We start from the raw sequence: 26,872 nt of genomic DNA, 5'->3' as shown, positions 1-26,872 counted from the left end.
TCATGCGCATGGCTCTCCTCTGGACTCTCTCAAGCTTCTCCACATCCTTTTTGAATTGTGGAGCCCAAAACTGGACACAGTACTCCAGCTGCAGCCTCACCAAGGCCGAGTACAAGGGGAGAATGACGTCCCGGGTGATGCCAAATGTTTATTATGAACTCTGACAGAGAGGCAACGTTCCCTCTAAGGAGCAGCAGTCCGTGAGCGCGCTGCCTTGGTCTGACATAGGACACTTACTGAAGGGGGCTGGAGGCCAGGGACCAGAGGCTGGAGCCGGAGCCGGCAGAGCCCGCACCAGCTGCCCACCCCAGCCTCCATCCCTGCCTTGCCTCACCTTGGGGAGGAGCCACTGCCTGCCCCGAGTGAGGCTCTGCTGGCTCTGGGACACAACCCCAGAAGCCATGCTGGGGAGCGAAGCAGTGTCCTGGAGCCGGCAGAGCCTCACTCAGGGCAGACAGTGGCTTCTCCCCAAGGTGAGGTAAGGCAGGGATGGAGGCTGGGGCAGGTGGCTGGCATGGGCTCCACCAGCTCCAGGGAAGTGCTCCACTCCCTGGCCCTGATGCAGGGGTGTGGAGCACTTCCTTGAAGCCAGTGGAGCCCACAACAGGCTTCAGCCTCTCCTGGTGTGTGGCCTTGAAAAGGCTGTGCACAGGCCGCACTTTTAGGTGTGCATGGCCACACATGCACACACCTTAGAGGGAACCTTGCAGAAAGGTCACCAGTTCAAGATGACTGAACAAGGACTGCTTTCAAATGGCATGTACTTACCAGGGATGCTGGTGGAACTATTACTTCTTTTTTGGTTGTTAAAAATATATTCTTTCAACAGAACAAGTGCTTATTTGTGTGCTAGTGTCTGATCAACTGCAGTTGTCCATATAGTGGCGCTACTATATTATACTGCTTTATCATAATCATAGGCATGTGCACATAAATTGAGGGCCTGTTGCCTTTAGGAATCAATTCTAGGGTGAATGAAGCGCAGGTTTTCTGCACTACTCCATATTTTAAGAAAAGGTCTTTATGCAGCTTCTGTTCTTTTATGCATCATAAGGTTCTACACATAGCTGTAAGGCTGGAATTTTTTTTTTTTTTTTTTTTTTTAAGGTGGGACAACGTATTGACTTGTCAGTTTATCCAAGATACGAAAAGCAGTTTAACAATTTTGGCAGGTTGTACTTTCACATTATATTTTTCAGAAGTGATGGAGTTCTGAAATAACATCATTTTATCTTTTCTTAAATATATTAAAACATAGCAGGATATCACTGTTACCACAACTAAACAGTTATGATGGGTGTTCTGTGGGGGAAAAAAGATCATGCAGAAAAAGTGGCGTGATGCAAGCCTGTTAACTTAGACTAGTTTAAGCAGACATTTGAATATGGACAATCTTCTGATTTATGATGCATCAGAAAGATCAAATACATTACGATCTAAGAATATGCATCTAATTTTTACAGCTGTTATACTATATACATGTTCAAGAAATGTTAGTTACTAACAGTAAGATTTGTTCTTTACTTACAAGAGTTATATAAACTAGCAATGTAAGATGACTATTCATGAAGTGAAATCTAAGTTAACTGAATTGTCCCATTCTCCTCCGCTCTTCCTGCCCACAGCATCCCGCCACACACCTGTAAATGCTTTTCTAAGTTTGCCAGGCATAGATCGAGGTCCTAGAAGTCTATAGCTTTACTGCTGTTTCCTGTTCACTGTGAAACAGGAAATGAAAAAGAATTGGTCTGACATTGCCTTTTTTTTTAAACTTCTGGTAACAGGATTTCTAAGAAGACTTTTGTAAAGCAATGAGAACAGGCCTGAAAACCCAGGTATCTTGTACAGAAAATTTTGCAAACCACTACTCAAAGGGCATGACCCCAAATCTCCCTCAAGTCATTGGAGGGGCTTCCATGTTCTTCTAGGTACTTTGCTTCAGGCCCACACTGCATTGCCAAATGAGGGAATCTATACCAAATTAAGAATTAAATATGGCCTTTTCAGAATAAGGCAGGGTAGATTTGTACCTTATAAACTAACTCAGATTTTACACACGCACAGGCACACACACACACGCACACAGGGAAGAGTTACGTATTCAACAGACTTTTATATATAATGTATATATAACAAACTTTTGTGAGCCCAGGCTCACGCAATGAAATGCTGTGAAAAGACGTAAACCATAAACAGCACTAGGTAGGCTTACATCATGTACAGTCTTTCAGCCTAGGTGACTATTTGTTTACTGCCACCTACTGGCATTTTGGTGGTTTGTGCAAAATGAGTTGCTACTGCCAGTTCAGTTTCCAGTGGAAAAGTTATTCAGGTTTGACAGCCTCAGCTGGCATCCCTGCTAGTAGTCTAAAAAGGGAGGGCAAAAACTGGTGGTTCAGATTCTACCCATCTATTTTAGTCCCCAGAACTGCTTTCTCTCTGTCAAGTGCTGAAGTTTAAATTTGGTAGGACAACATGAAAATGTAGACTGCTACTCCTGCCCATTTTATATTAGCTTCTGAGGGTAAAAGGATTTGAGTATCGTGCATGGAAAATGTATCGCTTTACACAGGCATTGTGCTTTTAAATGCTATTGTAATCTGAAAAGCAGGTATAAAAATGACATCCTGCAATTCATTGATTACTTCCCTAGTAATCCAACCCCCAGCACTGCAAATTAAGACCTGAGAACAGAAATTTTTTCAAGCTAGAAAATAAACACCAGTAATAAAAAAAATTCAGAACACAGGACTGGACGTTCCTAGCAGTCATGCCATACAATCTTTTCCAAGAGCTAAACAACTCCACCTTATAAATGTTAGTCTGTTTGGGTGTTTATACACATGCTAGGAGGGGGGAGATAGGGGAGGCTTAATTAGAATGGCTCCAAAAACTGCTAAAATGAAAGTGCCCAGAGCATCTTGTGTGTCAGCGTCCCTGCACTTCAAGACAGCAGCAGGGATGCTTCATCAAAAGCTCGTTCAACTAGCTTTGAATAAAGCACCTCCCACTGCCATTTTGAAGCATGGCAATGCCAATACATGAAACGCTGGAGCAGACTCAGACTCAATTAATTGATTCTGCTCCAATGCACTGTAATTACAACGCACTGGAGCAGCCTTGCTGCTTGTGTATAGGTACCCTCTCTCTTCACTACTACTGGAAGCTGTTCCAAATCCACACTGCTCTAATACAGTGATTAGAAACCCTCTCTAACATCTGCTATTAGAATCCAGTTGATAAATTTTTTTGTGGATATGTAAACCTAGAGGGTTCACAGTTATGTTTTTTCCATTGTTCTTATGTTTTAGCTTTCACAGAGTTGGTACAATTTTGTCATACTTTTCCCAACTTTGCATGGGAAAACAGAAATGCAAATGAAGGTACTAGAGTTTTTGCTATTGTAAAGTTAAAAAAAAAAAAATCTTTGCACAGCAAGCACAGAAGAAAGCATTTTATTGACAAAACTTATAAGGACCCTCACTCAAATTTTGTGCCTGTGCAAAATTTAAAAGATGCATCCAATCAATTCTAAAATGTCCAGAAATATTCTGGACATGACTGGACAAAACGCTCCCAATTCTGGTGAAAAGCATTTCTCTGTCTTCAAATTAAAGTATCTGTTGGTGCCACCTATTAATACATTCTAGTTAATGATACACTTCTATCATCTCTGTTCCTCCTTAAAAGAGCTGAATGTGTTAGCATCCTAAATGACTCAGCTCCCAAATAAAAAGAAAACAATTATTAGGAAGGGAGTGTGGAGGGGTATCCCAAGGGAACAAAAGGAAAAAGCCGGGAAACCCCTCCCGTGGTGGGGACCAGGGCAGAAACAACCCGCGAACACAGAAAAGGAAAAAGTCCTGAAAACAGGGCTTACTTATCCATTTCAGAAATAAGCAGGCCTGACAAGCCGCACCAAGACAGGATGCCCGCACAATTCATCATCCGCTTTTATCTGTGACTGGGAACGGCGTGAGAAGATGATGTCATAGGAAAACGCCACATGGCAGAAATAAAAGCCAGCGGCAGGGGAACAGCTGTGGGGACAGTGCAGGGAACTGGCTGCAGAGTTGTCCCCTGAGCTAGGCAAGGCCAGGGAGAGAGGAGGCAAGGAGGAACCCATGGGCAGGGTCCAAAGATGTTTAAAGGAACGCGACCCCGGACGGTGAGGAGATGATGGTCCAGGAAGGACTGCATCAATGGACCACAGGTCCACAGACACCAGAGTCATGAGTGGGGCGGGTTGAGCCTTTCCTCTTCTTTTTCTTCTTTGTTTCAGTTAGTTGTTCCCTTTTCTTTGATTTTCCCTGAGCCCTAGGACAAGAAGGGCCAAGAGCAACGTTCATAAGATCAAGCAAGCCGGGGCAGCATCAAGGACAGCAGCGCACCATCAGTGACCGTCCTACGCCTGAAGGCATCTAGGTGGAGCGAGAACACCTGAAGCCTGGTAGACGGGGAGGACCCAGGAGGCAACACTGGAGGGCAGGCTGGCTGACCATCGATTGGCTGTCCCAAGAGCCTGGCGCATGGTTGGGGTGTAGGGGAGGCAGAGCCCCAAGAATACTCACTCAGAGTGATCCCTGACCCGTGAGGAGCAACCAGAAGGAGCCCCACCCCTGAATGGGAGATCCAAGTTGTGGCAGGGTTCCCCTCGGGGAGAACCTGACATGGCATTAAGGTTACTGGAGCAGCCTCGGTGGCTGCCCCCCAGCGCATGCTCCCAGGAGGCCAGGAAACAGCTGCACGAAGCCAACCAGGTACAAGGAGGAGAAAGGAAAAAAAACCGAAATGCTCTAGTATGAAAGGAGAATGGGGCATGCAGAACCCCTGGCCAGACAGGAAGTAGAAATAAGTGAAACAGCTACTGATCCAGAGTAAAATGGGAAACACTGAGGTTAAAGCGACTGGTGGAATACATAGCACCCTGAGCATGAAGAGGGTGAGGGAATTGTTGGGGGTTTCTGAGATAGTAAGACATGGGGTAACAGCACACAGGGAGCATGTAAGGGCATGAAGGTACATAGAGAAGTTCAAGGTACATGCGAGGAGCTTGTCCTACAGAAGGCAAAAAAAAAAAAAAAAAATAATATATGAATCCTAGTTACAGTACTCTTTATATACGTAAAAGTAACAAGCAGCTCATTTACATGGGAAGTTCTTGGTTTTCACACATCAGAAGTATGCTGGATGCTGTCTACATACTGGGTGCATCTACATGTGCAATTAATACACCTGGATTTTCTGCACAGAAAATTCAGGTGCATTAAACTGGGACCCCACACAACTCAACATGCGCCCATTGGGAGCAAATTTTCTCCCCATGGGAGCTGCTCCTGCTCTGTTTCCCTGCAGCAGCCAGGGGAGCTCCTGGCTCCTCCAGGTACTAGCCTTGGGCTGGCAGGGAGTACAGAGATTAGCCCTGATCTCCCCAAGGTAGGGGAGAGCTGTCTCAGCTGCTGAAAAGCTGCTTCCCAGCCACATAGAGAACAGGGGCCAATCTCCATGTGGCTGGGAGGCAGCATCCTGCTAAGCCAGGGCAGGTCTCCCTGCCCCCTGTGGGCTTCTGCTGCCTAGGCTGACTGGGAGCAATTTGCTCCTGGTCAGCATCTACCAGTGCGCTTTGCTGCATTACTTTAAATGTTCCTATAGGCATAGACTAATCTGCTGCATGGTAATTGCTGCACATGTGTAGACAGTTATGCTTAATTAGTCTTATGCGCAGTAAAGCATCTTGTGTAAATGCACCCACTGTCACCCAGATTAGGACCTCTGGTTTTAGAAGTGGTATTACTTTAAAACCAAAGGCATAGTTGAGATGGACCTCGTCAGCTAACTGAAACAGAGATGCATCTAGTTAGTCTATAAAAATGCATCTAACACGGCTAACTAATACTACTCTAAAACAACACTACCTACCTTTTGGAGCTGAAGAATTTTTAAAAAATTAAGATAAAATACATATTTTTGAATGCTTCATACCGAACTGGAGTCTGTGGAAGTATGAGATTGAATTCTTCATCTGGGTTACTTTTCCTTGGTGTTCTCTCCAACTGTAAGCATCTACAGATAAGGAAAATAAAACACAATGAAGTATTGGAGTTTCAATATAGCAAATCCACATTTTTTAAATAGGCATATTAAAGCAGCAGAAAAAAGCCATGGGACGGATTTTCATAAATGTTCAGTATCCAGCAGCTCTCATTCATATTCTTCATGTGCAGCTATATTAAGAGTTTATCCCAGCTTTACTCTATTGATTTTTAGTCCATTTTTAGTCCACTACTACATTTTCCTAGCCCAGACAAGGCCAAAGAAAATCATTTTAAATTTTGAGTGCACTAAAAATTCTCTTACCTCAATTTCTTAATTTTTGCTTTAAATCCAGGTGTCTATGTACCCGGACCAGACAGGGCCCACAAACTGGCTTCACATGTCAGATCTAGCACGTCCCAGAGCTGGCATTACATACCACAAGCATCCCAGAGGGGCCAGCATAAGATCACAATGCATGTGGCACCTATACTCAATGTATGTTCCATGCTGCATCCAGTGTGCATCCTGGAGCAACCAGAGCATGCACCGCACTTATTGTGGCACCTGTTCTGGGACTTGCACTAGATCTGGGATGAAGTGGATGGACAATTCCCAAGTGGCTGGAGTGGGCAACACATGCAGCATGATCTTGGAGCAGGCACTGTATGCAGAGCTATCCAATATGCACCTCATGCTGCAGATGGGTCAACTGAAACCCACAGGCAGTACCAGAGGTCAGATGATACAGCTCCACAGGCTTTGACACCCCTGAACTAATACTAGCTAACAATCCCATTCATTGTATGTGTTAACTCGCTTTTAAATTCCACTTGGCACTCAAAGAGTAAGACAGTAATGTTTAAAAGTACATTAACATATCTTAAAAGGTGATGTTTAAAAGCATAAGGATTTTCATATCAGAAGGACCTTATTTTTCCCATCGGGAAGGGAAAAAACAGAGCTCAAGAGAGGTTTCATTTTTTCTGTTGTAATATGGAAATTAAAACAAAAAAAGAATAGAAATTCATAAAAAGTTTTACCCATCTATGCGATCAGGCTGTAGAGTTTCATCATGGTCCAGAAACAATCTCGCATCTATGTCTTTGTTTTTCAGGTAAACATCTTCATATTGCCTTGAGAGAGTCTCAACCTCAAAAAGATATTGAAAAGCTTTATTACAGGAAAAATGAACACTACTGTGATCCTGTTGTAGGCGAGAAAGATTTGTTTCTGCATTATAACATAATTTATAATATTCCTAACAAACTACTCTAGTATCACAAAGCACCTGTCTTCCACGAGCTATACATCCTCTTGCCCAGAATACCCTCTTTTATACCTATTGTAGCAGGAAGTGTACCTGAGTGCTGCAGTACTCCGGTAATCCCCAGATAGAGTAACAGACAGATTACTCTAAATTGCAGCCAAGGTTGAAATAGCTCCAGCCTATGCCAGAATGTGTCCTGGAGCCACAATTATTATTTGTTCCTGTCCTGAGTGTAGCTATGATGCTGTCTCTTAACAGGTTTACTCAAAATAATGAAAGAAAAAAATCTGAGTTCTATTGCATAACTTTCTTTCCATACATGTCTGTAATTTGTTCAAAATTTGACCTTTTGTACAAGTTTCCAGAAACTCACATAGTTTGGATTTGTTTGGGTTTTTTTTTTTTAGAGGAATTCTTCCACTACAAAAGGAACAGCCCTTACAAACTATGCTGTTGCTGCTGCTTTAGCCCACAGGTCTTCAACTGAAAACAGCAGCAATAATTGTTTCAGTTCACCTGTAACTCCGACATTCACCATAAACAATGAATGTCAAATGCAGCAAGGTGGACAATATAAATGCAATTTAAAAGTACAGGAAGGTTTTCTTCATTTTAAAAAGAAAATTAAAACAAATGTTAAATGAAAAAAGTTCAGTTCCATAAAGTAAAACAAAATTATCCATGCTGCTAGATCCTGTTGTGCTGACCATAACTAAAGGCTGAACATAGTTCAGATGTAACAAAAGATTTTTTTTTTTAAATGTAGACTACATTTGACCACTGCCTATAATTGTTTATAGTTGGATTGTTCTGGGATATCTCTTGAATTACTTATTTCAAGGGAAAGAATGCTAGGGCCCTGGGTCTTCAATTCCCACCCACAAGAGTTCAGGAGACAACAATTTTCAAGTGGTGGTTTTGATGCAGGTTTCTATGTGAGGTTTATGTAGGACCAGCAGTGGTTAAACTGTGTTGTACTGGTAGGGAAGCCTTACTGATCTCACAATTAGGGACTATGTATTCTGCCTACTTTGCCTCTAACCAAGGGAGCTAAAAAGGTCAATTTTTTCTGGTTTGGGACCAATTGTTAAAGATCATCAAGACTGTAGCTGATTTAACGTGCACGACAACAACAACAACAACAACAACAACAACAACAACTGCCTGTGACAGGACTTACATTTGGGGAATTTCTTTTGGCCATGTTAAATGCCTAAATAAAATTCACAGTTACTTTAATAGTGGAAACCTTTATGCATTTTAAAACACAGATTTAGGTCCACTTTGCTTCAGTAGATATCAACTTTTTCCAAGTTACCAGCTTTAACATGGACTCAAAATAGTATGCTTAATTCTGTATTGATTCACCAATCAATCTTAATCTGATTTTCAAGTTGACAAGCTAATACATTTTACATTTCAGAAAAGGTTACTTCTTTAGGTCCAATCCTCCGAGTGACTGCAGGCAAGTATACTGTAGCATCCTTACAAAGATCCGAAATGAAAAGAGCTCTGCAAGGATACAACGGGCTATACCTTTATTGCCTGTAAAACACCATCTAAATCTTTAGGATATTTTTACTATAGCAAAAAAGCTAAATTTAACCAAATGTAGGAATTTCAGTTTGAGAAGGCATTTATTGTCTTATTTTTACAGGTGGAACACTTGGATTTTGTGACTTTTTCATTTGCAGTAATTCATACCTCACTGCAATGAGAGGTGCACGTCTTCATTTAACCCTGACTGTATTTTGTTTTCACAAGAGTAATGAATGCAATTCCTGGGAAGTTTATATAACATTTTATTCAGAGGGAAAAAAAAGCATAGAATCATAGGGCTGGAGGACAAGTCAAGTCTCCTCTATTCTAAACTCCTGCACATTTGAAAGATTTACTACTCCTAAACTATCCAAAAAAGGGAATGCACCTAAAAAAGGCAGATGTTGTAAATTCAAAAGCTGCCTCAAGACAATTGTTCTATGATTTAAGAGAGTATGTTAAGACATCGTGTTAAGTAAACCTCCCATGATGTTAAGAAGTAGGGGGAGCAGGAAGAGGAGTGGGGGAGGAAAAATCTATCAAGTGTCTTGGAAAACCCATTTTCTTTTAAGAGCCTGTTTTGTTAGATATCTACTAAAGATGATAATAGAATTTTGGCACATAAAGGATGTTCAAGCTAAATGTTTTAGGTTTTCAGAAGTGCAGAGTATTTGTTTAACTGTCTTAAATTACTCTAAATTACCTCTGGGAGTCCATTTGAAGCTACAATACCAACAGAATTCAAGAATGGAATGAAGCTTGTGAAATACACATTTTTGACCTAGAAAAAGTAGAGAGGTATAATATTACTAATGTACAATGATACCAAAACAGACACTGTTGTTAAACATATTAAAGCAGGGCTGACAGTGAGGAGTCATTCTTAAGTTACCAGGACATCAGCAGCAGCAGCAATCCCTCGCTGTTGAAGATAATTGTCTTTCATGATTTTTGCATCTGTCAGTCCAAAGGTGGCTGAAAGCCAGTCCTGGATTGACAGATTCTACTGCACATTTCCATGTGGGGTAGATTCCTGATTCAGTCTGCAACACACTCCCCGGGAGTGGTAGAAACAGCTTGCACCAGAACTACTACTTAAGTGTTTATTTTAGAGGAAAATGTCTGAACTTGTCTCGACCACTAAAATTTTTTAATTACGAAATTAGATGTGCAGGTATATAGAGATTTCTGAACTATGAAAGAAATAATGGTACTCTTACAAGCCTTACCACCAAGGCTTCCGCTCAAAACAGACTGTGGAGATATTTATAACCACCTCTTTCTTACATGCTTTGATCAGCATATACCTCAAAGGCCACTACTGTAATATCACAAAAGAAGAAGCTGTTGAATAAATAAAGAAGATTGGGAATGGCACATCACCTCCAGCACTAAAATTTAAATAGATGATCAGCTCTAATTTAAAAGTACCTCTAACTTCTGTTTAAGCTACTTTTAGCTGATATTGAATATAATATTAGAAGATGTTTAGGATGGGGAATCCAGAAAAAAGATGACAAAGCTGAAATGGAAATACAGAGTGCCCGAGCGAGGGATTAACAATAGAGGGATGGGGGTGAGGAGGGGAACACGATTAGGTTACAGGCGATACACATGTTATAAGAAGATCTAAGACTGTACCCTTTAAAAAGCAAAAAAGTGTTACCTCATCTAAATTACAATCGTGTTCCTTACAAAGGACTTCAATAACTTTCGAGTCTGTCTCAGTTTGCTTTGATGTACGTGTGCTCCTGTTCTGACCTCGCCTTGGAGTTCGAGTTGAGCCATTAATAGATACTGTATTCACAGCAGATTCTGTTAGGACAGTCAGAATTACCAAAGAATTAAAAGCAGATTTTTTTAACAATGCAAACTGAAGAAAAATCACCAAACAACTATGGTGCATTTTAAAAACCTTTTAAAGAACAGTACCTAAAAATTTCACCTCACAGAATAACAATAATAAAAAACCCACTTCTGTCATAAAAGGGTGCTACATCATAGAGAATCCACATTAATATGATACAAGCCTACATAAATCTTTAAACAACTTATCCTAAATTTTATTTCACCTCTAAAGCCATGTAAGCTGCACTCAAGCGCCTCAGCTGAAATTCTGCCTTGCTTGAATCCTTGAAAAACTGGTAACAGAAAAAGATGGGTGTATCTTCCTCATCCTTAATGCTTTTAGTGACTCTAATCTTAAGGCTAACATGAAGGCATGTTACAAACATTAATCCATTAACAGTTTTTCAGGACTTGACTGGAATGGAACAGTACTGCAGTTGGAGTAGAAACAGATGTCATCAAATGAAGTGGATCGCCTGTGCTGGGATGTGTCCCAGCACAACTGATCCAACTCAGTGGGTGAAACGCATCACCTATTGATGCTGCTGGACAACAAACACCACGATATCCCAGAGCTTCAGGGGACTGGTTCTGCATACCCCAGAAATTCCTATGTAGGACCAGGCCCCCTCAAACTGTGTGAGTGCCTGTTCAATGCTCCCCGCTTATTAAGATATGCCCCTGGTGACAAGAAAACAGGAAGAGAGCTAAACAAGCACGTAAAGACTTTGGTCACAAACTGCTCCATTCAATTAATCTAATCAAAATTTAAAATATATCTATTCTATCCTAACATACTTAAAAATATTTACAATATTCATTGTGGATACTATTAAAGCCCTACCAGGAACTTACGTGAAAGCTCAGAAATGAGTCAAAGTTATGAACACAAGATTAAAACCCTTACTGTATGGTTCCTTGAGCAATGCTGGTGGTGCAAGTTTGATAAAATAATCAAGAACACACAGCAATAACTGGAAAGAGATCACCAGGTCATCTTCCATCTGTAACACTTTTCCTGAAAAATGTAAAAAGCTTTGAGCCAATGCTGGGAGTTTTAAATAGACAGAAGGACTTAAATACTTAATTTAAAAACCCCTATGACTGGATTCTAAAAAACATCACCTAGATCATGAACATCTTTGAAGTCTGACGCATTTAAACCAGTAGGGCTCAATCTTTGGGCCACCACTAGGCCCCAAGCACCAGAGTGATCCAGCATGCACACTGTCATCCAACCTGTGGGACTCCCCACAGGTCAAAATATGGCAATGGGGGCACCTCCAACCATTAACTTATGGAACTCATTGCCACAAAATGGTGTGAAGCATGACAACTTACCCTAATTCAAGAGGGGACTGAATATTCTTGGAGAAAAAGTCCTTCAGTAGGTACTGAAAGTGGTAGATAGGGATACAGCCTCAAAGTCAGGACTTCCTAGCCTCTGAACACTGAAAGCTGCAACAGGACTGCCACATTTTTCAGCCCCTTCCCACCATTCAGCTATGGCAGAGGTGCAGCTTCCAGCTGGTGGGAAGCTGCACTGGGACCAGGTATCTGCAGACTGTGGTGCTGCTGTAGTTTCTACCTGTTCCCCTTCTTCCCCATGACTGCAGCACAGCCAGCTGGAACCTGCCCAGCCCCAGAGCAGCTCACCACCAGCCGGAAGCTGCTTCCATACTGCAGCCAAGGTGGGGGAGAGGGAAAGTGGCAGCAGTACAGATGCTGTTTGTAGCAGTGTGAGCCCTGGTGCAGCGATCTAAAGGCTGAAAACTGCACACATGCCACATCCAGGGAGCAAGGGGAAGTGACAATGCTGTGTTCCCAGCTGTCTGGCCCCAGCACAAGTGCAAGAAAAGTTCCTTACTGCAGATGCATTGCCAAAAGTACCTGGCCCATGTCAGACCACAGCTAGGAGGTAGAGCCGACCAGCTCCAGTGGCTCCACAGCTGCAAACTGCCAAAACCTGGCCTAAATATCTATGAAGGCATATGCTGGAAGAATACTAGCTCCTTCTCATTGCTTTAATTCAATAAAGGGGTAAAGCTAAAGAACCCACCAAATTTCATGTATTTTTATGCTAGAGAATTTTAACAAAGAATTTTTACTGGTTCAGCTGCTCCTAAGTAGGCTCAATTGATACATCTGTAAACATACCAGAAGACACAGGTTGGATGACAGTGCCACAGGACAGAGGTTGAGCACTTCTGTTCTAGTGAAGCCTTATAAGACCATACAATTATAACAATATGGCTTCTGTCTCATCCTTAACAAGAGCCCTAACCATTCCTAAAGGGAACCTTCCAGGCCTATTTGAAATATAAATGCTGCCAACTTCTTGCCAAGAAGACAGGACCAAATTACAGAACAGGAGCTTTCTAGATAACAAGAAATATCCTGAGTACTACAACATTTTGCAGTCCCCAATGCCAGACAAAGTTCACCAAAATTGCAGAAGAGGCAGCAAATTTCTACATGACTACAGAATTACAGAAGATTATGGGATCCCATTATGATATCTGTAACCAGGATGTTTCTCATATTGGAGATATAAAACTGAAATCCGTAAATTTTCTCCAATGAAACCATGAAAAGAATTCGATAATAATCACAACTTACCTTTAGCCAGCAAAAAAGTGATCCAAGAAATCTTTTGAACTAACATGGAATTGAGTTCATCAGAAATTCTGTAAAATCAACCACAGAAATGGGGTAGTGAACATTTCACAATAACAGTTCTTCAATTTTGAACCTAGTCCACAGAGTTTACTTAGGTCCATGAATGTATTCATTTAGGGCAACAAGCATTAGATATTTTAAAAAGTATATTGATAATCTCAATACATTCCTCATGAAATTAACACAGCAAATTTTGAAATGGAAAGATTAGATACTTTTCTTTTTCCTTTTCAAAGAAGTATACGTGTTACTTACATTATACAAAGAAAGTGAATGCAGCGATGTATTCAACGGTTCAAGCAACTCTCTCACTCACATTTCTGACTCGGGCTCTATTCACCAGTTACCGTATTTATTGAATAGCTCGCTTTGGGAGTTGTGCCAGCATCTTCTCATTCTTTATGTGATGCTAGAATCATAAAGTCTATCCTTCAAATGTTTGTTCCCTCCATATCAAGGTGAAGTCATTCAGGGAGCACAAAACACCTGACCAAGCATATTTATTAGCCATAATATACTTACTGGTAACACCAACAGATCCAGTCTTAGCAGTCAGACAAATAAAACACTAAAACATATTCTGAATCTTAATTTTTAGGTATAGTTTTATATTTTATGTAAACAAGAAAGTCAAATCTTACTGATTATTAGGCTGTGCCACATAAATAAGTCCACAAATCCTAAAAAACAAACAAAAAACAACATTGAACTGACTCATAAAAGATATATAAAATTTTTAAAAATTGCATAGTATCCTTTGGTTACAAAAACACTTGCTCTCTCTCAAAATGCCCACTATTCACAGAAACTATTGTTTATCTCCCTTTTGAGAATCGCAACTAATGTCAGACTCAATGACTGCTTTTAACTACAGCTGAGTTACAAGAAGCTGTTACTGTTTGAATTCTTACATTTAAGTAATAAAGCAATTTAAACTAGGTGTAAATAAATTGTGACGGTTTTTCTCTCCACAAAACCCCAGGATTCACTTCTCTCAGTGGCTTGTAAAGATACAGCAAAGACTGTAGCATCATAATTTGCTACTATGTGAAACAGTATCTTAAAGCAGTCTCAAAGCCTTCACTGCCACCTCATTTTACTGCATGTCTCTCAGTATCTGATGCTCCTTCTTTAGGAAGAAAGAATCACAGGCATGTTGAGTCCAGTGATTATGAGAATGTCAGACTGGAGTTAAAAAGTCCTGGTTGAAGAATGAACAACTTTAAATGTACCTGAAGTGTAAACTAAAAGCTAAGGGTCCAGAAATCAAGATGACAAGATTTTAAAAATCATTTAAGTTAGACTCATTTTCTGAGAACCCTATATTGGTTACACTGTTCTAAAGATTTTGTAATTTGTTTGACAGTCCCTTCTTTTGTAATGCCATGTGAACACCTCCCTGCCCTGCCCCTCAAAAAATAACACAAAAAAACCCCCATAAAGTAGGGACAAATACCACCTAACTATTAAAAGGGTAAGATTAGGAAAGAATGCATATTTAAAAGATGCAGACTTAAATAAGAGAGTGATGGCTATATAGTCCATAAAGAGCTATAGTAGGTACAAATAATATATTAAGCCTTTCAGGACACTTCAGGGATTCAGTATTCTAAAAACATTACTGAGATCCCTACAGCCCAAAATACTATAATTAACTGGGTTAGATTTCAAGAATAAAGAATGAATTGACACTGTTGCCTATTTAAGGAAGCGAGAAGACTAAACATACTGCGCTCCTTGATATGGCTGAATGTCAATGCAGCAGGGGAAAAAAAAACAGGCCTGTTGCTAAGCAACTAAAAAAAGAATAGTTTCTGAATATATAGAAATACTAGCAGGAGCAGTAACATGACTGGTACACAACAGAACAAACAGGAGCTGGAAATCAGTCTGTAGGCAGCCACTTCATAATGTCTGAACTTCATAGCTACCATCTTCAAAAGCATGTATTAGGATGGAAAATGCTTACGGTTAATTAGTACCTCTACCTTCACATCACTTTACTTCAGCATCTGGGTTGTGACAGCTGACTATAATCGATGTCACTCATGTGAAGGGTTAATGAATGACATATCTAGGCCCTTTGACAGTTCTGAATGCACTGACACAAAAATACAATGGTGCAAAGTTGCACAGCTGTAAAATACCTTGGGACTGTGAAACAAAACTGATAATCCCATGAGCTTTATGAAACTCTCCCATACATGCTGAATACTTTTACATACCCATGGAGAGCTACTTTACAGAAAAAACTTCACTGAATGCAGTTAAACAAGAAACTAAGCATTACAAGAGATGCTGAAGTAACAGCAATGAAGCACACACACGTCAGCACGTCACAGATTTTAAGGAGAGTTCACTCCTGCCCAATTTTACACACACACACACACTTACACTCACCGTTATCTTTGAAGAATTATCAACTGTGCTGAATCATCCCTTAAGTTATACCACTATTTTTTCCATCATTTGTTAAGGGATGCACAGAAAGCTCTAGTCTACTGCACTCATGGCAGGGGGTTGTCCTCACCTAGTTGATCTGGGTTATGCAAGCCTGCTGTCCATATCACACTCCTGTATGCATGATCAGGCAAGACAGTCAAAACTGCTCACCCTCAGACATGAGAGGACTAATGAAGAATAGTTTACCCTCTGAACTCCTGGGAGACAGATTCTCCAAATCAGAAGCCCAGGGTTTGTTTTACTCAACATTTTCCTCACGTATTTGGGGTGCTGTTTTGTGTGTGGTATTTTTGAACGAAGTCTATTACAGGTTCCTCAAACTTGAATGTAGATGCAATACAATTTGAAGGGGAGACGAAGGAATAGTAAAATAGAAGGCAAAGGAGAAATAAATGGAAGGAAAAGCAAAAAAAGATTAAATGGAGGAAACCTACAATATCTCTTTGGTTGCTGGAGAGAGAGAGATGTGAATGGCCTAGCACAATGGGCTATGGACCCATTTGCCATAGCAATTAAAAACAAAAACAAAACAAAACAGCAACCACAATGGGGTTTAAGTAACACACCATAATATTTAAGTGGTGAATATGAATTATGAATGTCTGAATAAGTGTTAAGTGCTCAGTTAGCTGATACTTAAAAACTAGGAAGTATATTCAGAATTTAAGATTGTCACTTCAAGTATCTGTATTTTAGAAATTTAAATAAATAAATATGGACTACCAAAGAATGCATCAATTCAAATTAAAGGAGAAAAATGCACATTACCTTTCAAACTTGCGATATAGCGCAAGTAATACTTCATATTTCTTCTGTAGTCGCGATACAGTACTATCAACATTCGTGCTTATGGTATCCATGTTACTATCCATTTGCTTCAACAACTGAAAAAATGTACATGCACTGCAAGGAGGAAGAATGACAAAGAACATTTTTTTTTTTTTTAAAGAAAAATAGGTAAAAGTCTAGAAAGTAACTGTAGTTCTACAAAAGTAGTTTTATAGAATTACATTCTCTTGTTACTAACATGTCCCAGTACTGAAGATCACATTTCTTTTGGCTAACAGCATCCCACTGGGACCGTATGCGATGCAGATACATTAAAGACACTGCAAACAAGTGGCAAAATGAGCAGAGTAAGTTTAACTGCATTTCTGTGGAAATTTGCATTTCCTTTTCAATACAAGAAGCCACAGGAGCAAGACTTCACATTAACTTGTGGGGGGGGAGGTGCAGGTTATGGAACCTGTGTGGAGAATACATTTTAAAAGTCCTCAATTACCACAGGGTATCTGTTCCAAGTGAGTATCCACAGATTGCATTCATGATGACTACCACGCAGTTGATGACAAGCTTCGAGTTGGGTATGAGTTTTGCTTGAGCACTGACTGAAAGACAGTACTCCCAAAACTGTCATCAACTGTAATAAGTTGCCACTGCATAAGATACACTTGGGGTGCAGACAGATGTCACGTTTGAAAAATTTCAAATACCTCTGAAATGCTCTATAAATAGGCAAAGTGCTCCAAAATAGTACCTGCTGAAGGGAGCAGAAACAGCCCCTTGAGATGGAGGTTCTGGAGAGGGCCAGGGAGCAGAACTGCAGTGTGTTGCAGCCTCCTGCTGTACTCCCTAGCTAGAGAGCATGCCACTGCATACAGCCACAGATACTGTGAAGCACTCCAGCTGTGGGACATGACCAGGGCTGTATGTCTGTCTAGTGGCTGAAATGCTACGTTCTATAAATGTTTCCAAGCCTATTGCACTTGGAAGTGGTTTCAAATATTATATCCATATGCAACCTTGGATAAACTCTGAGCAAGTATAAGTCAGCCTTTGTCAGAAAATGCCACAAACACCTTAGTTTTGTTTCTGAATATTTTATCCCATTTAATAAAGTGTTGACAAATATGGTTTCTTTCCTCTTTTCACTTCTTGCCTCTATAGCAATTATCAATGGAGCAGAAATTTCTGTAATGGTTGAGCTTCTCTACAAAGAGTGAAGGGCCAAGAAGCAGAGGATACCAACTTCCTGGTGGTGAACATCCTCAGAGGTCAGTAGGGCAAGGTAATACAAGGAAGTCAGAGGAAACATCCCACCTGGTATCCTATGACCTCTACATCTCTTCCAAATCCCACTGACCAATTCTGCTTCGGGATTTCTGACTTCAAATCAAGCTGCCCAAAGGGAGGATGAGTACATAAGGTTTTTTGTTATGCTGGTGGAAATGAGGACCAAGGAATGTGTCCCCACTAAGGGAGAGACAGTCCTATCATGATTACCAGACCAGCAAACTGGGGAGATTGGTCACAGTGATGTCACCCATACCAGACATGGAGACTTGATCAGGTCACAGATCACCCCTTCCTCCTGTACCATAACAGAGATGTCGCCTGCTCCAGCCAGTCTGGGACCCAGATGTCCAGCCCTGATGTGGTGGGGGCAGATGCTGTATACATGTGGGCGGATGCTGTATACAGAATGTGTCCCATATCTTGCTTGTGGGGCTGGTTTGACTCGTACCATGCCCCCTGTGGGTCTGCTCAGACCACAGGGCAGCCCCAGAGGCCAGATGGCAGGGCTCCACAGGCAGGATCTGACTTATGGTCAGATCCTGTCTGACACCCTTGCTCTACAGCAAGAGATTGGGTAAAAGCTTCCCCAAGTTTTCCTAACCACAGCAGTGGTACAGGATCCAACAACATACCGCAGTGCTGCATATTGTTTTACTGCAAAGGAAATTAGTACCAATGCCTCAGCTACCACAGAGACAGTCAGGACCAAAATTATGAATACTGCCATAATTAACAAAAGGAGAACTAGAAGTTGTAAAGTGCAACTTATCCCTGGAATAAAGTGGTAAAGCTTCCTCTACAGCGGACTTCAAGTCTACACAATAAATTTGTAGGTCCGAACCGACTAAAACAAAAAAGCATGGTAATCTCAGAGTAGAAACACTGCCCGATTATTTGATTGCTGGCACCTCAATTTTCACAGTAAAACATACCTTAGACCTATACTTTTCAGAAGCTCTGTAAAAGTGAATGTTGTTATCTCATCCAGGTCAACTGCTACAATAAAGATACAGATTCCCCATATCTCCTCCTTCTTTTTGATGTAGGCCTCCTAGAAGAAGAGAAAAGATAACTTTCACTTAAACTTCATGAATTACCAGATGAAGGAACATAAATCTGTCTACCTAAACAAAAAGCTAAAAACAGTCACTTACGATTTCTAGTTACTTGGCAATTCAAAGCATATTACAAATAGTATTTTTATCTTGCATAGAAAAATCCATTCAAATATGCATTCCTGCAATACAAGCTTTATTTTCTCTGTAAATTTTAAAATAGTTTCAAAATGGGTACTTTGCATTGGTCTTTCATCAGTCCCATGGGATGCCCATGCCCGCTACGGGACAGGGAGGTCTGGGTGAGGGAGATCCCCTGCGCTCCATCAATGCTGACCTTGTGAAGGAACATCCTGAGAGGCTCTGGATACCTTCAAGGTCAGCCGGCCCTGACAATCTACACCCCAGGGTACTCAAGGAGCTGGCAAGCATCATAGCCCAGCCTCTGGCATGGATCTTTGAAAATTCCTGGCACTCTGGTGTAGTGCCCGAAGACTGGAAGAAGGCCAATGCCTTAATGGCTACATGTCTGGAGTCATCCTTCTTTCCCATATCTGCTGCCAGGCATGTTTCTGTCATGGTAGTGATATACTAGTAATATGATACCCAGCTTATGCTATGGGTGGAATTTGTGAGTTCTTTGAGACACCAGCTATCATGGGTGACTGGTGCCTCCTGGTTCTCTGGCTCTGAGGCAGCACCAGTGGCTGATTGCCAGCAGGAAGGGGGGTCCCCCAGCAGCTGATTGCCAACCCCAAAAGTGCTGGCAGCAACCTGGAAGTGCCACTGGTGCTTTTTTAGGGGGCACCAGCTGGCGCTCCTCACTCCCTGGCCAGCAAGGGCCAATTTTAGCGGTGGGGGCACATGTCCCCACTGTGCTCCCCCTACACATCGCCTATGCCAGGTATGGTACTACCTTTATCATAAGGCATTAATTCATTTTTTCCCTTTACTTCCTAAACATAGCCTGTCCACCACGGTTATGAGCCACACTGGCTTAATAAGGAATCCAGAGATCACCTCTCAAAATAACAGATCATGTGGTTCTTTATGTTCACTCTCATTTCTCTCTTGTATAATGTATGAACAAGACTTTGCTGGGCTTATTGAGATAATCAGCCAAGTAAGAAATGTTCTTCTGCTGCCCCATAGAATTAGGTTACTCTTTGTATAAAACCATGTAGGTCTTCTGGAGAGGACCCTTGTTTACAGTCTGTCTGTACTAGCCAGATCATGAAGTGAAGAGGAATATTTGCAGGAAACAGAAAATAATACATTTCAACAGCATTATTTTTTCTGCTTGTCTAATGGTGTAGTTAACCTTCAATTCCTAGTCAAGTAGATGAGACCACTTACAATGCATGACAGAACTTTCATTCACACGTGTTATAAATTACCTGATATTTTGCTTTCTTACTAAGAAAACACTAAGTACCAAAAAAGTCAGCACCAGAATCATCATCTGCAAAACCAAGTCAGACACCAGAGTGACTGGAATAAAGGTTATCTGTACAGTGTGCGCCAATGCTGACAGAGTGGAAGAGCCTGAACTGTATTTACAGACAGTACAATGGACATTTGGGCTACTTACAGATATAACACCCCCCCCACCCTACACTTTTCTTTAAACTTGGGGTGCTCCCGAGTCAAGCCCAGCACATGCCCAGAAGAGGCATTGTGTTAGCTGGCCAACATCGGCATAGATCAGGCACTTCAGTAGCACTTTTACATAACAGCCAATTGAATCAATTTTTTGATAAAAGCACCAAAAAGCCACAATGAAGCACCCGATCCATAGATGCTGGAGAGCTAGGTTGAGTTAATACGCTATTTCTGGTAAAGCACATTTTGGGGGTTTTTTTCCCCCCCATGTGTGTCAGCAGGCTTGATAACTAGCTGGGGTTTGAGGTGGCCTATACACCAGTAGTGGTCTATACAGAGTCTTTCAGTTGAAAGGGCTCAGCCCAGGTCCCACAAGGTTGTGCAATGAACCGTCCCCTGACTCAGGACCCAGAGCCTGCTAGACTACATCAACAGAGCCATGTATGACTATAGCAGAAATTATTTGCCATCCCTGAATAAACTGCTATAAGGTAAACTGGCATCTAGCAGGTATAAAAAAAGCGATGTCTATTATTCACCAATACAAATTTCAAAAAGAAATTTAAAAGTTGACCTGTTGCAAAGAACACCTCAATTAAACCTTATTTACTATACATGAAATTTCATTCTACAATAACAGAATCTTCCTAAAATCCTACTAATTTAATACCATACTTACTCATATACACATTTCCCCAAAAAATTAGCCCTCCAGAATTGGTACTATGTCTCTTGAGCAGGGAAACTGATTTCTGTGCCAGAAGGGAAGCATGTAGACAGTTATGACTAGGACTGGCAGTATTAGATTATTATAGATAAAACATCAATTATACCTCATACTCACAGACTACGGTAATAATAAATTGGTAATAATAATCAGTAATAATCAAAATTTATAGAAATGGGACTGTAACAGGGAACTTTTACCCCTGTTACTAGACAGTGGGGAAAGAGACAAGAAGAGAGAGAGCCCAGAAAGGTTAAAGAGAAACAATAGGCAGCCTAATGACTCATCAATTAAGCAACTGGCCGCTGGTTCTGGCCTAATGACTCAGCAGTTTAGCAATCAACTGTTCTTCAGAGGTGGGGGAAGCAGGCTGGAGGGAGATAACCACCTGCTTAAATAAACTGCTACTCCAAGCCCAGAGTGGGGAAGAGAGAAGAGTATTCAAGGCTCTAGCCCAGCAGCAGCAGGATCCAGGCCAGGCCAGCTAACGGTGGGGACCACCATCACCTCTCCCCAAGTTCCCAGACTCTGGGAGTGCTGCTGCCCTCCTCTTCTGGACCCTGCCCACCTGGATCTTTCCGGATGAAGAAACACAGTAGGTAGGATATACTGATTTATGGATACTTTCTGGTGATTTTATAAAGCTTTTAACAGTCATGTCATTACTAAATTGTCCGCCCCCCAGGCCCCTAATTTCACGCAATCCTGAACATTTAAATTGATAAAAAATGAACACTGCCCCCTCATTATGCACAACACTGAAAATGTTAAATGGATTAAAAAAAAATTGATGGCAGCCATCTAAATTATATTAAAAAAATAAAAGTTTAATTCTACCAAGCCTAGTTATTACTGCTCAGCGCTGTGCTTCTCTCCCTTCTCTCTGGCCACCGTTCAGGAGAAACAGAGTCCACTTCAGCCTCAGAGGCAGAGTTTTAACCCTCTCAGCCGCAACTGAACTGGCTGCCAGAGGATTAAAATTCAAGCTTCTGCCTAGAGAGCCAATGAGCTGGCTATGGGCAAGAGAATTCGTCCATGCAGACAGCTTTCAGTCATGATTAGGGACCAACCCAAATCGAAGCAGGACAATTTGGTGGGCCAATCACAGCACCAGCCACCACTTTCATGGGCTTACCATGGCAGGGTCCCCCTCATGCCTCCGATTGGCTGAGGGGCCCCAGGGAGCCCACCCTTCACTGCCTCCTCACTGCTGACTGGCCAAGAGGGCTGCCCTTTGTGTGGCCCCACCCCTTGTTGCTGATTGGTGAAGGGATGTGGGGCCGCACAAGGGGCAAACTTCTCGGCCAATCAGCGGCAGAGCGAGGCGGCAGCAGCCACCATCTTAGCTGCTCCACACCCCCCACTCTCCCCAGCAGACTGCAAGGTTAGGAGCCAACATTTTCTTCTTAGTAAGTTTTTCCCCCCAGTGACTCCCTGGAGAGAGAGGAAAAAAACCACAAACAAACAAACCAACCCTGCTTTTTTTGGCCAGAAAGTTGCAAAAAAAAAAAATCATTATTTGAGTAGGTCCCGAATCATGACTGAAAACATCTTCTTTTCATTTTGCCTTCCCAAAACAAGAAGCATCTTATTTAGGAGCATGCAATGTGTGATCAAATACAGTATTAAACATAGTTAAGATGCAATATTTTGTAAATTTCTTTTTTAAACCTGAATCCATTCCTAACATCAGTTTGCAGAACAGCTACTTAAATAACTTCTTATTTTTAAAGGGATCTTACATGAATCATTTTAAATATCACCAGTTTCCTTTCAAAAAAAATTTGCTGGGGTAGAAGACACAGTATTCTAAGGACTTTTAAACCAAGTTTCTGGAAGAAGTTATAAGTAAAAAACATGAGAGCTTAAAACAACAAGCATATTTTCAATACAACTCCTGTTACAACTTCTGCCTTAAAAAGATAAACTGCTAAGTATTGCAAATGATATTTGCAATACTTAGCATCAGTGCCTTCATTGTAAAAGTGCCTAAAATAAAAGAAAAAATTAAATCCAGGTGTCACTATTTTCATAGTAACATCCTTTCAAAAGTCACTGAAAATGACTCCTCAAACTATCTTTCCTTTTTCACTTAAAAGAAAGCACGGTGGTTAATTTAATGGCTGTTCAACACATTTTTCTATCAAAGCTAGGGGTGCACCGATAGAGATGTTTGGGCCTGATACTGATGGCCAATTTTTAACAAGCCATATTGGCCGATACTGATCTGATTGCCAATATGCAGCAGGACAGCTTGGAGAGCAGCATCCAGCTGGTATATCTGTTGTTGGGGAAGGGGCAAGGGGAGGGAAGGGGCATGGGAGGGCAGATTGAGGCCTCCACAGTGAGGGAGGGAGTGGGGCTGGGACTGGGGCAGGGCACGTGACCAAGCCACAAGTGGCTCATCCAGGGATGCAGGTAGGGGGTTCTCTGCTGTATTCATACTCCAGGGAGGCCTTGGGGGCATGTACCCCCAGATCTGTGCACAGAGCAAGGGCAGGCTGCCATTGCAGGCTGGGACCAGGGCAGCACCAGGCTCTAGCGCTAGGAGGGGAGCTACAGAAAGGGCTGTAGCCACTCCAAAATCCACCATAGACCCCCCAACCCACCCTCCAGTGCCACTGCCACCCACCCAGAGTGCAGCCTGGCCCAGCCCCCCCACCGCCAAGAACAGCCCGGCATTGTCCTGGGCCTCCAGCGGCAGCCTGCCCTCGCCCTACATGCAGATCCAGGGACAACACCATGCCCTCATAGGGGTGCGCATAGTAGTGGAGCCACCATGTGCTCCCCATGCACGGCTCAGTCCCATGCCCTGCCCCAGCTGGGCAGCACCTGCCCCTGCTCCAGCCCCATTCCCTCCCTCCCTCACAGTGGGGGCCTTGATCTACCCCCCTTGAAGGCCTTAGAATGTTCTTATTGAAACCCCAGAAATCTTAGTAAATTTGTATGTCAGTAATAAGAGAAAACAGGCAGTCCTATTAAAAGTTTTTAGAAAATGTCAAGTATTATCATTCACAAGCACATAAACAACGTGCTTGCAAGATTTTGACATACTTCAATCTCACACAAAATACACTTGGTTTATCCACTAAGGAAAGATAATAGTTGTGGGTTTTTTTGTTTTTATCTTTTACTTTACTGCAGATTTTAGAGGGAGATACATTAATGTAGCCAATGTGAAAGTCTTTGATTAAATAACGTTTCAGGGTCAGTTGCATCTTCCATAACTACTGCAGGACAGACCTGTGGTTTTGACCTAGATTATGTTAGATTACATTTTAAATAGTTTTAACTTGCCTTAAATTTTAAAAAATAAGCACAAAATACTAAAACCATACTGCAAAGTTAAAAAAAAAAAAAAAAAAAAACCACAGTAAAATGTATTACTTCTAGTACACAAAAAGCATGTGCGCCCTGAGAGGGAGCAGATCACAATTTTAACCAGCTTGTCAACAAAATCCACTGTGGGCCAGCAGAAGCAGCCTATCATAGGAACCAAGAAATTGCCAAAAAACAAGTACACAGAGCAGCAATTCTCAATCTTATTAGATTCAAGACCCTCCCTCCCCCATAACTTTTCCAGATTTAGTGACACCCCATTTCAAAAACAAAATTTCACTTGTTTCTTGACTATGGAAAAATAGAGTAATTCTTTGTTGCAAAGAACTCAGAAAGATCACAACAGGTCAGAATGTTTTTGACACCATCAACTCCTATTTGAAATCTCTGGGTTTATCTTGTGAATCGTATGTGTTTGCATATCTAACAATTGCTAATGTCATACAGCATCCTAAAAAGGATCTCAAGGAATCACCGACAGTGGAAAAAAATCTGAACTTGAAGTGCTGAAACCCTTCAGACTACTGAAAATTCAGTAGTCCATCATAATCCAAAAGAGTCAGATTTGAACATTAACTGGAATTATCTTAATACCAGGCCTCAATTTCTCACAACCTGCATACCTGTCAGAAATGTTAAGGTTGCTGCCTCATGCCTCAAAAGCAGCTGTCAACTTGGGAATTATGAATAGGTCAGATGAGAAAAAATGGCCACAATACCACTGAAGTCAGATATCCATGAAAGTGCAATGCAATTGTGTGAAGGACTCACTACGTCACTAGCAACTGGCAAAAAACCCTACCCTTTTCTGAGGTACTTAAGTAGTTTCCAACAACAAGACTGAAAAATAACAGTTTTATTTTGTGCACAGTGAAATTTGGTTGATCTCATTGCATTAAATTTTGTCAGTTATATGAATTCCTGACACCAGTGATAGATTAGTAAACTAATAAGTGTCTACTAGATAGACTGTTTGATAATGACATCCTGTTTACCCACTGTATGCTCTGACAAGTACTGTTAGCTGACAAGACAAGAAAAAGATGATCTCTTCACTGGTACAGCAGTAAAAAAAATGAAATCTTTTTAAAGTGACAAACAATTCACCAGGTTTTTCCTAACCTTGTTCTCTGAAATGATTCAACTGTTTTGGCTGATTTATGTTTAAAAAGATTCAATCTAAGGCATATATATGTCCAACATCAAAAATTTCAGCCCAAAGTTATAAGCAAAGTGAAATAAGATCCTTCCAGCAGCCTTAAATGGCAGCACTGCCAGGCTCCACCTAAAACACTGAAAACAGGGAATGCCTTTCCAGATAACTTGTTTAACTGCTCAAAAACAGTCTTGAGTGCTTTCACTTAGCCATGTCAGGAAATGAGTATCCTTAAAAGGCAAATCTCAATTTACTTAAAAGCATTACACTATACGATCACAAGTCGGGTCATGAGAATAATATTCCACTAAGATGACCCTATCTGTAACATTTCCGAGCAGTCAAGGTAACATATTCAAACCCAATCACTCCTCTTAAATAAAAATTCCCCTTCCCACCCTGAAAATAGCAATTTGGTGTTCTTCCTAATAAAATATCCCTGGAACATCAGATCTTAGATATGCTACAACAGATAAGTTTTAGAAAACCATGCCAATACATCAGCTGTGTCCCTGCTATGCGTCTCACACAGCAAAGGAGGAAAAATGGGGAAGCCATTCTGGACTCTTTGTGGATGGCAATTTTGGAATGGCAGGAGGCCAACCACAAGAGGAAAAAGAGAGCAAAAAAATTATCCATTGAGGCAAAGACAGTGGTGCAGATAGGATGAGATCCTTTATTGCACAGCACTGCAACCAAGCTAATTAGTCTAAGCCACAGGCAGGCAATTATTTCAGGAGGAGGGCAGCTTACTGAGTTTTGGCAAACCATCAAGGGCCGCATGAGAGGCAGCCAGGGGCATATAAATATTAATTTTCTAAATGTTTTAGAGGCCCTGCAGGCCAGATAAAATGGTCTGGTGGGCTGCATCTGGTCCACATTTTGCCCACCCCTCGTCTAAGCACAGCACTGTACAAACACAGGTGCATCGCTTCTGACTAGGGGTGCACAGATAAAGATTTTTTGGGCTGATACCAATGGCTGACTGACCAGCCATATTGGCCAATACTGATCTGATTGCCAATGTGCAGTCCATCAGCTTGGAGAGTAGTGTCCAGCTGCTAAGTCTTTTGGGGGGGATGGGG

General features: G+C 41.5%; 1 protein-coding gene across 2 annotated transcripts in view; it reads right to left on the bottom strand.

Annotated features, from left to right (window-relative positions):
• Positions 1-26,872, bottom strand: part of RB1 (RB transcriptional corepressor 1) — a 114,306-nt gene that overhangs the window by 65,896 nt on the left and 21,538 nt on the right. The window contains exons 3-11 of one of the 2 annotated variants that reach the window (XM_019529938.1): positions 18,841-18,959; positions 16,601-16,735; positions 14,011-14,049; positions 13,310-13,377; positions 11,598-11,708; positions 10,509-10,657; positions 9,546-9,623; positions 7,077-7,186; positions 5,983-6,063 (exon numbers count right to left, since the gene is read on the bottom strand). In XM_019529938.1, the coding sequence (XP_019385483.1) occupies positions 5,983-6,063; positions 7,077-7,186; positions 9,546-9,623; positions 10,509-10,657; positions 11,598-11,708; positions 13,310-13,377; positions 14,011-14,049; positions 16,601-16,735; positions 18,841-18,959 (890 nt within the window). The remainder of the gene's footprint in view (positions 1-5,982; positions 6,064-7,076; positions 7,187-9,545; positions 9,624-10,508; positions 10,658-11,597; positions 11,709-13,309; positions 13,378-14,010; positions 14,050-16,600; positions 16,736-18,840; positions 18,960-26,872) is intronic. The other variant, XM_019529939.1, reaches the window with a different exon arrangement.

Source organism: Crocodylus porosus, unplaced genomic scaffold, assembly GCF_001723895.1.
Source record: "Crocodylus porosus isolate Cpor-Errol unplaced genomic scaffold, CroPor_comp1, whole genome shotgun sequence".
Taxonomy (NCBI): domain Eukaryota; kingdom Metazoa; phylum Chordata; order Crocodylia; family Crocodylidae; genus Crocodylus; species Crocodylus porosus.
Note: the sequence above shows the minus strand (reverse complement) of the source record. Positions and strands in the feature narration are given on the sequence as shown.